Source organism: Sinocyclocheilus anshuiensis, unplaced genomic scaffold (genome assembly GCF_001515605.1).
Source record: "Sinocyclocheilus anshuiensis isolate Anshui unplaced genomic scaffold, SAMN03320099.WGS_v1.1 scaffold1145, whole genome shotgun sequence".
NCBI lineage: Eukaryota > Metazoa > Chordata > Actinopteri > Cypriniformes > Cyprinidae > Sinocyclocheilus > Sinocyclocheilus anshuiensis.
In genome coordinates, this window is record NW_015557118.1 from 110,863 (window position 1) to 122,892 (window position 12,030).

The 12,030-nt window shown below is 37.4% G+C and overlaps 1 protein-coding gene across 1 annotated transcript in view; it reads right to left on the reverse strand.

Moving 5' to 3' along the window:
- The window catches only part of myo10l3 (myosin X, like 3), a 77,992-nt gene that overhangs the window by 32,271 nt on the left and 33,691 nt on the right, over positions 1–12,030 (reverse strand). Inside the window, exons 9-13 of the mRNA XM_016472809.1 lie at positions 6,742–6,871; positions 5,078–5,196; positions 3,261–3,407; positions 3,063–3,163; positions 414–480 (exon numbers count right to left, since the gene is read on the reverse strand). Coding sequence (XP_016328295.1) covers positions 414–480; positions 3,063–3,163; positions 3,261–3,407; positions 5,078–5,196; positions 6,742–6,871 — 564 coding nt within the window. The remainder of the gene's footprint in view (positions 1–413; positions 481–3,062; positions 3,164–3,260; positions 3,408–5,077; positions 5,197–6,741; positions 6,872–12,030) is intronic.

Consider the following 12,030-nt stretch of genomic DNA (forward strand, 5'->3'; position numbering starts at 1 on the left):
TTTCAGCTGGAACATGCAATTCTTTCTGCAACATAATATGCAATAATTTGCAATCTCTAAAAAGTTCAGTGTTGAACATTCAGAAGACGTTTCTATACTTTTTTGTTCATGCAAATTCACTGTTTTAGAACATTTAGGAGATATTTATGCAGGATATGATGCAGAGAAGAGACAGCAGCATCACCTGTATGAGCATCACGGCTAAACTAGACATGGACCCTGTTTATTTACATTTTTTTTTTAAGATCGACTAAGTCTGCAAATCTTTCTGAAAATGCAATGACTACTGGAGATGATAGTTTGAAATTATAAAACTGCTCATGTGCTAATAGTTATCAAAAGTGGAATGGTTTCTAGTGAGCACTGTGTGGTCACAGTGAGAGCTGATTAAAGGTCAAAGGTTAAAATTACACCTTTTCGATCAGATCCAAACACTCTGCGTTGTCCATCCAGTCGATGGCTTCCCAGTGTATCCCCTCCCTGTGTGGAGACACAAGAGAACCTCTTGAGCAACATCACAACACTACATGTACACAAAGGTGGTATTATCCTCAGGGTTCATGTGATGAAATGAGCTGTGACCGGGCTCTGCTGACCCCCCTCAGCCATCACATTTCAACACAAGAACACAACTGTGTGGGAAAGAGGAGACCCATTCACACATCTGGCAGAGTGCCTCCATAGCCACTACAGCAAGAACAGGGCGAGAAACCCGCCCTCAATTCATCTGCTATCTCTCCATCACTCTAGCCTAAAAGAGATCACAGGACCCATGTCCTGTATATCATGATCATGTCGCACCTCCACCCTTCTATGCTATTTCACCCCGTTGTGACCTGAGCTCTCTGCGACACCTGATAGTGTGAAGCTATGTGTCTACAGACGAGCCTGTATTATACGCTTTGGGTTTCACGCAGAGATTTGATCTCCTGATGATGATGATAATGTACGCAGGGAGGCGCACGCACACAAATGCTCGGACAACGCATTGCAGTTGTGCAGTCCAGTTGTATACACTTATTCTTGCATTACTGTGTGTCAGCAACAGTCCTCAGTATTCAAAATGTGTTGTTATTAGCAGGGGTGGACTTAACATTTAATCGAGGTAAGCGGCCACTTATAGGGCCTCGGGGAATCAAGGGGCCCCATCTGATATTGGTGAAACATATTTGCAGCTTTGAGCAATTTAGCCAATCACAAACATATCTGTTGATTTCTGGAACGCAATGACCAGAAGTGTTTAGAATCCCCTCACCACTCAAAATGCCGAGTTTTTGTCAAGTGCTGAGGTCTGCAAGCTCGGGAATCCTCTCATTATAACAAAGTGTACAGTAGATACGATGTAAATAAGAGATTCATTGTGCAGTGTAGAGGGCTTATTAACGGAACATCGTGAGATCACAATGAACTGAAGTGAGTGACAGCTTTTGATTATATGAGGGGGCGCTCTTTGCACGCATTCTAGGCTGTATAATGAAGAAAGTATTGTGTTTCAAGTCATAATTTTATTTGTCTTGATGTTTCAAAATGACTTTCTTTTATGCTTTTCCTAGGCATGCCGGCGCGAACTGCCGCACACTCGTATAAATGCACTAATGCAATGACTGGAGATTTTTGCTTAATAACAGATTAAATTTTCGATTTGTTTCTTGGCAAACCCTACCGTATGCCTTCAGAATATTTGGAATATGGAGTGAGTTGCATGGGATAATTTTATGTTTGTAAAAAGACTGAAAAAGTTTATAATTTATTAAATGGACAAGTGCAAGCATTTTTTTTTTTTTGATAATGTCTTTATTTGTGATCTGAAAAAAAAAAAGGTACCCTAATATGGCTTTAGAACATCAGGTTGGCTAATTACTGGTTGTGAAGGGATAAATAAACTATAAACTAGAGTTAGCGAGCAAAATAAGGGTTAGGCGTAAAAGAGCAGTTATTGTGTTGGGGCCCCATACCTGGAATTTGCTTAGGGCCCCAAAATCACTAAGTCAGCCCCTGGTTATTAGCTATAACCAGTGTTGGGAAGGTTACTTTGGAAATGTAATTGGTTACAGATTATAAGTTACCCTATTTAAAATGTAATAAGTAGTGTAACTACTTCAACTATTTTATTAAAATAATGTAACTGATTACTTTTTGGTTACATTTCTAAATTCTAAGCAAAGTTTTCAAATGCTAAGCATTTTCAAACAATTAAATCAGGCAGGGTTAATGTATGTGTGTGAAAATATTCAGATGTAATCCCCTTTGTAATCGTTAACATTTTCATAAGTAACTGTAAATTAATTACAGATTACAGTTACATTTATACTGTGATTAAATTACATAATCCGTTACTAGTTACTCCCCAACACTGGCTATAACTAGCTATAATGCTAACTAGGCATATCTTGTTCAGAAATATTCACTAGCTGAAATACATTCTGTGCAAGTATATGACAGAAAAACTCCTAGCTATGAAAACTCCTATTTTGTGTGTTTGAATGTTACAAAAAATGTCTGAAGAGCATTAGCGTAAACATTAGCATAAAGTTCTCTCTTCAACAATTGACTTTCTTGCTATAACATGACATTAGCATAAATTGTCATATTCTACAGTCACTTCCAGTGAACTACTATCATGGTAGAGCAACAGTTTAAAATAAATAGCTAGTTAAAGTTAACATTTTTATAGCTAGCTTAATAATAGCACATTATATAAATAAAGTAACTCAAATATTGCTTCTCTTGGAAAACACACACTGTGCCCAACTTCCAAACTACAGGCCTGCAGTATGCAACAGTAAGAAGTACCCTGATGACTTAAGACAACCGTCGCAGTGTGCATCTGATGGACCTTTTACTATGCCATAAGACCAGTCTACTTTTGAGTATATGGTTTGGTCTTATGATCATGCATAAACCTATGGCAATATGGAGAATCAAAGACAGTGTAGGACAATCTAAGTTACTTTGAGTGCTAATAAATTAGGTCAAAATCAGAGAAATAAAGCTCTTTTTGTTGACAGATCTCTTCCAGGAGCAGGGCTTTAGTGCTAACCAAGGTCACTGACAGTACTCACCTGTTATATTCAAGCTGCTCCAGGGAGAAGATGTGCTTGTTGAAGTACTCCTGGAGCTTCTCGTTGGCATAGTTAATGTTGAACTGCTCAAACCGGTTCACCTGGAGGGGGGAAAAAAATCATAAAAACATGACAACATGCCATCAACAGACATTCTGGCTGGAACGTTTCACCTCTTTGTACTCAACAAACTCTCACCTCGAAGTTTTCAAAGCCAAAGATATCCAAAATGCCAATGGACTTGAAGTTGTCCTTTCCTTTGATTTTCTGGTTAATTCTGGCGATGATCCAAGAAAAACACTGGGAATACAATGCCATGGCCACAGAGTCCCGGGAATCAATTGCCTTTGGAAAGCAGGGTAGAGACAAATATTAATCTAGAGATATTTTCCTTTAGTTAGCCACCAACAGCGCAATTTCAAACCACAATGTCAACAAGCAATGTCTCTAGAGATTATTACAAAACACTAATATGTCTATTTGAATTTCAACCCCCCCAGTAAAGTTTACATTATGGGCTGAATCTGCAGGGTTGTTACTCTCTGTAATTAGTAATAAGCCTTAAGTGCGAAGTTTGAAAACAATGGATGTCTTTCCTGATTTATAGCTGAGATTGGATATAATACAGTGACCCCAATAAGTATTTGGACACTTAAGTCACATTTAAACCACCCATTCCCAACAAAGAAGTATGTTTTTAATTATGCTCAGAATTAAGAAATTAAAAAAAAGAGTAGTGGAACTTGTTCATATTAAATGTGATAAACTACACCGGTGCAAGACTACACATACAGACTGTGAGAAATGACTTTACACAGTAAATCCACTAAAACTGGCCTACCAATTCATTTTGCAAAAGTGATGAAAAGTGTGGAAGATCTTTGCTTCTGGAGTTTCAGTTCAACTCATAAACCCAGAAATAACCCTGAGCTGCTATTACTGGATTACAGATGGAGAGAAAGTTAATACCCACAAATTAGACTCTGCTATTCCTAAGAACGCCAAACTCCCGTCTATTGTATCAGCAACACTATAATTCATCAGTCAGAGACACTTCTGCCTGATTCTGAACAGTGTGCTGGCTCCATCAGAAAGACCTGAAAGAATGGCTGTGTGTGCAGGATACGGCCAATGGCAGCTGGTCTTGACCACTGTGTTAATGCATTATGGAGAAAGGAATAAGGGCCTCCATTAAGACGTGGCACTGCTTTATGACCGCTGACACAGGCTGGAGTTAGTGGTCATTGTCTTTGTTCATGAAAAGATTGCTTGTGTGTTTCTACCGAGTCGGTCACAAAGGCTAGGGTCCATTCTACATGCTAGATGAGAATTATGGGATAATGTGGGTTGGGGTCTCTTTATTCTTCGCATGCATACACTTCCCCCCCCTTTCCCCTCATCGGTCTTGCTCTCTTTCATAAACCAGTTTTAAATGTAAAAAAATCAAACCTTTGATTTTGGTTCCTTTGCGGAAAAGAGGAATTTTGAAAGCTCTGCACTAGTGCTACATCGACTGTTTCTTGTGTTTACCGTGCATATTTGTGTAATAGACTGCCCCCATTAGGCGGCTGCTAACCGCTGTCTCCACACTCGGCCTCTATTGTGTTTCTTCTCATGAGATCTTTATCACCGAGTTATTATAGCAGGAATCCAAGGGGACAAAAAAACAGGAAATGGTACCAAGTCACGCAAAGACGCTTTCTACACAGGCGTATGGGTGTGAGCATGTTTTTAATGACAGTCTGTCAGTAAATCTGGGGTGAGTCTGGGGATGCAGGGAAACATGTGTCTGGACACACTGAGGGCACAGCACAGACATGCCACGACATGATACAACATGACGGTTAAAGCAAACAAACCAAAAAATACTTTTTGAAAGCACTGCCCAAACTTATGCCAAAATGTAAATAAACCAGATTTAAATAGGCAAATACATCAATATATCTTATTTCTAGACAGACATGCCGGTGCACTATACAACATCACAAGAAAGGATGGATGTCCTGGTTCCTTACCTGTTCCACAGTGAGAGGTGAGCAGATCTCTTCTCCTCTCAGGATCATGGACCGCTGTGTCAGAACCTCAGACAGCTGAAAGGAGTCGAGTCCCAGCAGATCACTGACGACACTGACCACTGTCATTCAAATAAACACAATGTATAAGCCTTCACAATGTGGAAAGTGGATATTATATATTTGAAAGTCAATTTTCCATCATATGATATGCAAACGTGTTACACATATTCAACAGTCTACCTAACATCTGATTGTGTAATAAATGTACATTCATTTCTTATCAAATTTCAAATATTAAGACTGTAATGTAATGGCTGGTGCATTATTTAACTATAGTGCAAATTGACCAGTTACATTTATGTCTTCAGCATATTTTTGGAAATAACTGGTTCAAATCATGACCTAATTACACATTTCAGGATGCACCGCATTCATAAGATAAAGAGCTGTAATTAAACCTACTACAATTAAAAGAATTTGGGGTCAGAATATACTTTATATACTTTAATACTTTTATTAAGCAAAAACCCATTCAATTGATCAAAAGTAACAGAAAAGACATTTATAACCTTACAAAAGTTTTCTATCAAAAAATGCTGTTGTTTTGAACTTTCTATTCATCCAATAATCCTGAAAGAAATGCATCATGGATTCCATAAAAATACTAAGCAGTACAACTGTTTTAAAAATCAATGATAATAAAAAAATTATTATTGATCGCCAAATCCACATATGTCACCCTGGACCACAAAACCAGTCTTAAGTCTCTTGGGTACATTTGTAGCAATAGCCAAAAAAACATTGTATGGGTCAAAATTATTGATTTTTCTTTTATGCCAAAAATCATTAGGATATTAAGTAAAGATCATGTTCCATGAAGATATTTTGTACATTTCCTACTGTAAATATATTAAAACTACATTTTTGATTAGTAATATGCATTGCTAAGAACTTCATTTGGACAACTTTAAAGGCGATTTTCTCAGTATTTAGATTTTTTTGCACCCTCAGATTCCAGATATTCAAATAGTTGTATCTCGGCCATATATCCTAACAAACCATACATCAATAGAAAGCTTATTTATTCAGCTTTCAGATGATGTATAAATCTCAATTTCGAAAAATTGATCCTTATGACTGGTTTTGTGGTCCAGGGTCACATATTATAATTATTTCTGAAGGATCATGAAACACTGAAAACTGGAACTTTTGCCATCACAGTAATAAATTACATTTTAAAATATATTGAAATAGTAATTAAACACCTATTTTAAATTGTAATAATAACCTTTGGTCTCAATTCATTGTTGTGACTGCATGGAAATATGCAACCGGTAGATTTGAGTAATTGATGACAGAATAAAAATTTTTTTTTGAATGAATCAACAGTCTTTTGGAACTGCTCCAGCATTAAGACGGGTTAGCGAGTTGTCACCCATATGAAGTGCAGTTATCAAAGTGAATTCTGACATGTTGTAGCATGCATCTACACGCTCTACTCGGTGAAGGCCTTTACTCTTAGCTCCTGACAGATAAAATATAGGCTGATATTGTGTGCCAGGACTACAGGCGGTATTTAATAGATCCTTCGACTAAGATAACTATTAAAAAGGCATGTATAACACACTAGCTATGCTTCTGACAAATGCTGATTTGCCTCGAACCTCCTTTAGTGGTGATCTGAGCACCCCCTGCAGTCATGAACTCGATGTTGCCGATCTGTAAGACCCCAGAGAGCAGCTTGAAGACATCACGGATCTCTTCCTCAGTGAATTCCATCACCTTCAACGCTTCCTACAGCCATTAAACAGAAGAATATTTATTTGACATATTTTATTTGAATATTTTGACAGATACAGCTGATATTGAATTCTTAAGGTAAAGAGAGGAGGAAATGGGATCTGGACAAATTATGCTTACTATGATCACAGAGGTCATTCTTACTTGACCAATAGATATGAATAAAAAAACTCAGAATAACTGGAGTTTCATTATTTCTACCTAATTCCTTCCGAACAAGTTACAGATAAGAGATGATGTGGTGCCCTCTAGTGGACATTTATTAAAGCCCAATTGCATGGCATTAAAGGGTTAGTTCACCCAAAAATGAAAATTAGCATCCTAGGTGTATATGACTTTCTTCTTTCAGACGAACATCCTAGGTGTATATGACTTTCTTCTTTCAGACAAATCCAGTCAGAGTTATATGACTTAATATAGCTCCGACTGGATTCGTCTGAAAGAAGAAAGTCATATACACCAAGGATGCGTGAGAAAAACACAGCCTAATTTTCATTTTTGGGTGAACTAACCCTTTAAAGAGACCAAATTTGACATTTCTGTCATTTACTCTCTTTCATGTTGTTCCATGTGCTTTTCATGAGAAAAGCAACTGTTTTAGAGTCGAGAATGTCGTCAAACATACAGTATTGACTCACCATCACACTATCATAGAGGTGCTTGTCATCCAGGCTTCTGTCTTTCACACAGCCGGACTGGTTGAGGTAATGATACGCCTCGGGGGAATCAGCCAGCATGTACATTTCTGATGGAAAGAACACAGCGTTAATAAGGCAAGGTTCAGCTTGTGTAAAGGTGAAGTGTGTAATGCCTGTGCCTCCAAAACATAATGAAATAATGCTAAAATCTCACCTCTGTGCTCATACTTAGCACCTGACAACAATGCATAGAAAATATGGTAGTTCCTCTCTCCCGGATTCTGCCGCACAACTCGATTCTGGAATGTAATGACATTTTTAAAACACAAAGCATTTAATACAACTGCTTAAATGCATGGCTATAAACAATTCTAATAAAAAAAAAATACATAGAAGATACCTTTTCAAGTAAATAATCAATAATACAGCCACCCTGGATATTTCCACTCTGAGAAAAGTGAAGCTGAATGAACTTGCCAAAGCGACTGGAGTTGTTGTTGTAAACGGTCTTTGCATTTCCAAATGCCTCCATTATTGGACTGGAGTGAAAGAGAAAGAATGGGTGTTAAAATGGAAAGAGATACGACAACATGTGTAAGAACAGAGCAAGTGGGATAGAGCATGTATGACCTGCTCTGTACGATGGCCTGCTCTACTTTGGTGGTCCTCTCTGAGAGCGGAGAGCCTGTGGAGTTCTGACTCATGACGGACAGGAATTTCAGCAGCAGTTTGGTGCTCTCTGTCTTCCCAGCACCACTCTCTCCACTGAGAATACATACACATTAAGCATGAACATAAAACACTGAGAATACATACACATTAAGCATGAACATAAAACACTGAGAATACATACACATGAAGCATGAACATATAACACATTTTGTCTGTGGTTATTTGTTTGTTTTTGAAAGAAGTCTATTATGCTCACCAAGGCTGCATTTATTTGATTAAAAATACAGTAAAACAGTCATTAAAATAATTACAGCTGTTGTATTTGAATTTATTTCTGTGATGGTAATGCAGATTTTTCAGCATCATTCCTCCAGTCTTCAGTGTCACATGATCCTTCAGAAATCATTCTAATATGCTGATTTGCTGCTCAATAAACATTTATTATTATCATTGTTGAAATCAGTTGAGCTAAGTGATTTTTTATTTACTTTGAAAAATAGAAAGTTCAAAAGTATTTATTTCAAATATGAATATTTTATAACAATAAATGTCTTTGCTGTCACTTTGAATCAATATAACCTATCCCTGCTAAATAAAATGAATAATTTCTTTCAAAAGAAAATCTTACTGACCCCAAACTTTTAAATGGTATTAATAAATTAATACAAATTGCATCACTCATTACAGCCAAAAACCCTAAATTTAGTAATATCTGCTCCTGAATGGTGAATGACGGTGAATTCCCTCACGACATTTATTTTAGCCAAACTTTGTAAATTACTGAGGAAGCGCACAGTGGCTGGTGGCTCAAATATTCCTCTCCACTTCCTGTGAAATTATATATTTATGTATACTTGTTCTATGTGCAGTTCCCTTACAACTATGCAATCCCTCACAATACTATTAACTCTCTACAATTTAAGCTTTTGATTAATATGGCCAAATACAATGTGAAGAACACTTCACACAGCGCTATTAGGCAATTGGAACAAACCCACAATCATTCCAAGTGCTCACTTCAGAGGTCTTCTGATTCCAAGCTGCCACTAAGCATATAAAAGTGACCTCTGACTGCCAAGAAGAGTTATGCAATAAACCTTGCAGTATAAATACTGCAAACATAATCCATTTCTAGATTCACTCTGATTGGATTACAGTCCTATGGAATTGCAGATGACCAAAACACCCATGCACATCAGTCATCTTGTGTGCATTTGAAAAGCACAAATCACCAGCAGCAGTCTAGTGAGCTTTATATGTAGAGGATCTGATTAACTGTCTATTAAAATTACAAATTGATTCCATTCCAATCTGATAATAATGCCTTTAAATTAAGCAATTTAAAACTAGCAGGGTGTTACCTGATGAGCACACACTGACTGTCATGTCTCTTCCACAGACAGCAGTAACACTCATTGGCCACAGCAAAGATGTGTGGAGGTAGTTCACCCAGGTGATGTCTACTGTACACATCCACTGCCTCGACGGTATACAGACCTGGTATCTGCTTATAAGGGTTCACGGCTGCCAGGATGGAGCCAATGTTAGTCTGTAAGGTAGAATGTATGATAATGAGAACATACAAGTTTGATCTTACACTGTTTATACATTTGATGTTAAACACAGTAAAAATATTGAATGCTCAGCCTTGGAAAAAATAATCCATGAAAGTATTTTGTATTGTATCAATATAATGGTTCAGAAGTTTCCAAGTGTTAATGAATGTAGTTATTTCTATGAAACATGGTAATAGTATGTTTTGTCATAGATGCATGGATTCTACACACTACATATTTCTACAGAATTCAAATGCCTGTCATTCCCAAAGTTCTACAAATCCACTGACAACTGCATGTTCATTTTTGTCTAATCTAATAATGATTTTAGCTACCAATATGCATGTTTAACATGATAATTCCAGTATATGTTAAAATTCATTTTGACAATTCAGGAAATAGTAAAGCAAAATGATAATAAAAACTATCAATACATATGTATAAAAAACAAATCTAACTTATTTCCACAAAGCATGAATGCTATTTAGTTACAGACATATAACATTATCATAAGATGACATATGTATTACAAAACCATGTAACCACTATGTAATTTTATTTTTTCTACAAATTTGGTCAAAAAAAATTATATTAAAAAATACCAGCAGCAATTTCTTGGGAAGAAAAAAAAACAAAATAGATATCCATCAATATTTGCTCCATTTATGCTTGTTGTCATTGTTACATGGGAAGTTCTGCACAGCTTTAAACTCAGATTAAACACCATTAAAGCTTCATAGAATAAAGTTATTTTGAGGCACAAGACCTCTCAAAGCACAGATTGTTCCATTGTTTACACAAAAACACTGCAAATTCCAAATTCCTATTTGAATGTAATGAAGAGAACTAGTGTGTGTATGTCTGTGGACCTACCTAACCATATTTTGGGGACACATTTGTACCCAGAAGTGACCTAAATCTGATAAACCCTCTCTTTGGGGGAAGTACTCATTTGTAAAAACCATATAAAAATGAAAGTAATTCAAGTTTTTTTTTTGTTGTAAAAATGCAGAACTTTTTCTGTTAGGGCTAGGGTGTGGATTAGGTTACAGTGTTTATAACCAGCTGTACATAAAAACAAGAGAAGTCTATGTAGGTCTATTTTCAAAAATGAAACTTACATAAATGAGGTCCTTCTGGTATCGCAGGAAGAGGTTGTGCATGATGGCGGCCTCGTGTAACTCAGCCAGAGTGGACATGTCCTCCACTCCACTGATGCTGGTGGGATACATGGGGAAAACCTTGAGCCTGTTCACCTCACCCTGATCCAGAGTTATTACCTTCAATACACAAAATCACACATCCAATGTGATTATGAACACACACTCTACAGGGCTGTCATCAGAGGAGCAACTGGGAACATTACTGCTTTCAGATTAACCAGAAAGTATACAGGTCAATGAACACATACTTGACATAAATAAATATGCATTCCCAAACGGCACATCAGGAATCTGAAGTGTGAAGAAATTAGCTGTAATTTATGCTGCTATGAATCAACAGTGCGCTCAGGCAGGGCTCATTTACAGTAGAGTATGTGTGGGCCTGTAGCTTGATTTACTAATGCGTCCGGACCTGCTCCATTTTTCTGCCAAGTTGTTTCACATTCCTGAAACCATACCCCCATGACATCCTCAGAGCACTCCTTTCACTTTCCCTGTCCTGAGATCTTCTTTCACGATCTGTCCTCAGAAATCCTTGGACACACTTTTTTGGTGAGAAAACTATTTCATGGGTGAAGTTACTGTATTCTGCCGCCCAAGCTTCTGTCAGGACCAACAACACTCATTCAGGATACTTTTCTCTCCACCGGTCCACTCACCAGGGATGCCCCCCTGAGTCCAGTTCTCTTTGCCATTGCTATTGAGCCCCTCTCTATTGCAATGTGGTCTGACTCCTCTATATTGGGCATAAAAGAATGGATACAGAACAAAAGGTGTCATTGTATGCAGATGATCTTCTCCTCTACATTTCAGATTTGGGCAGGTCAATACCTGTAGCTCTGAACATTTTTAAATCATTTGGGCTGATTTCTTGTTATAAGTTAAATTATAATGATTCATTCAAGTATAATGAAGTCTTCACATGTGTGAATGTGCCTCAAAGTTTACGTTATCGCTGTGTGATGCCTCGACCAGGAATCTGCTCTCTATGGGTAATTTCTCAACACAGCAGGCCGCCAGACGCGGGTCAAAGTTCACCCACAAAATACATGAGTTCGAGCCATATGATCCACTCACAAACATCCAGCACAGAGGTTAAGGATGTTTAAGCAATAAAACATTCC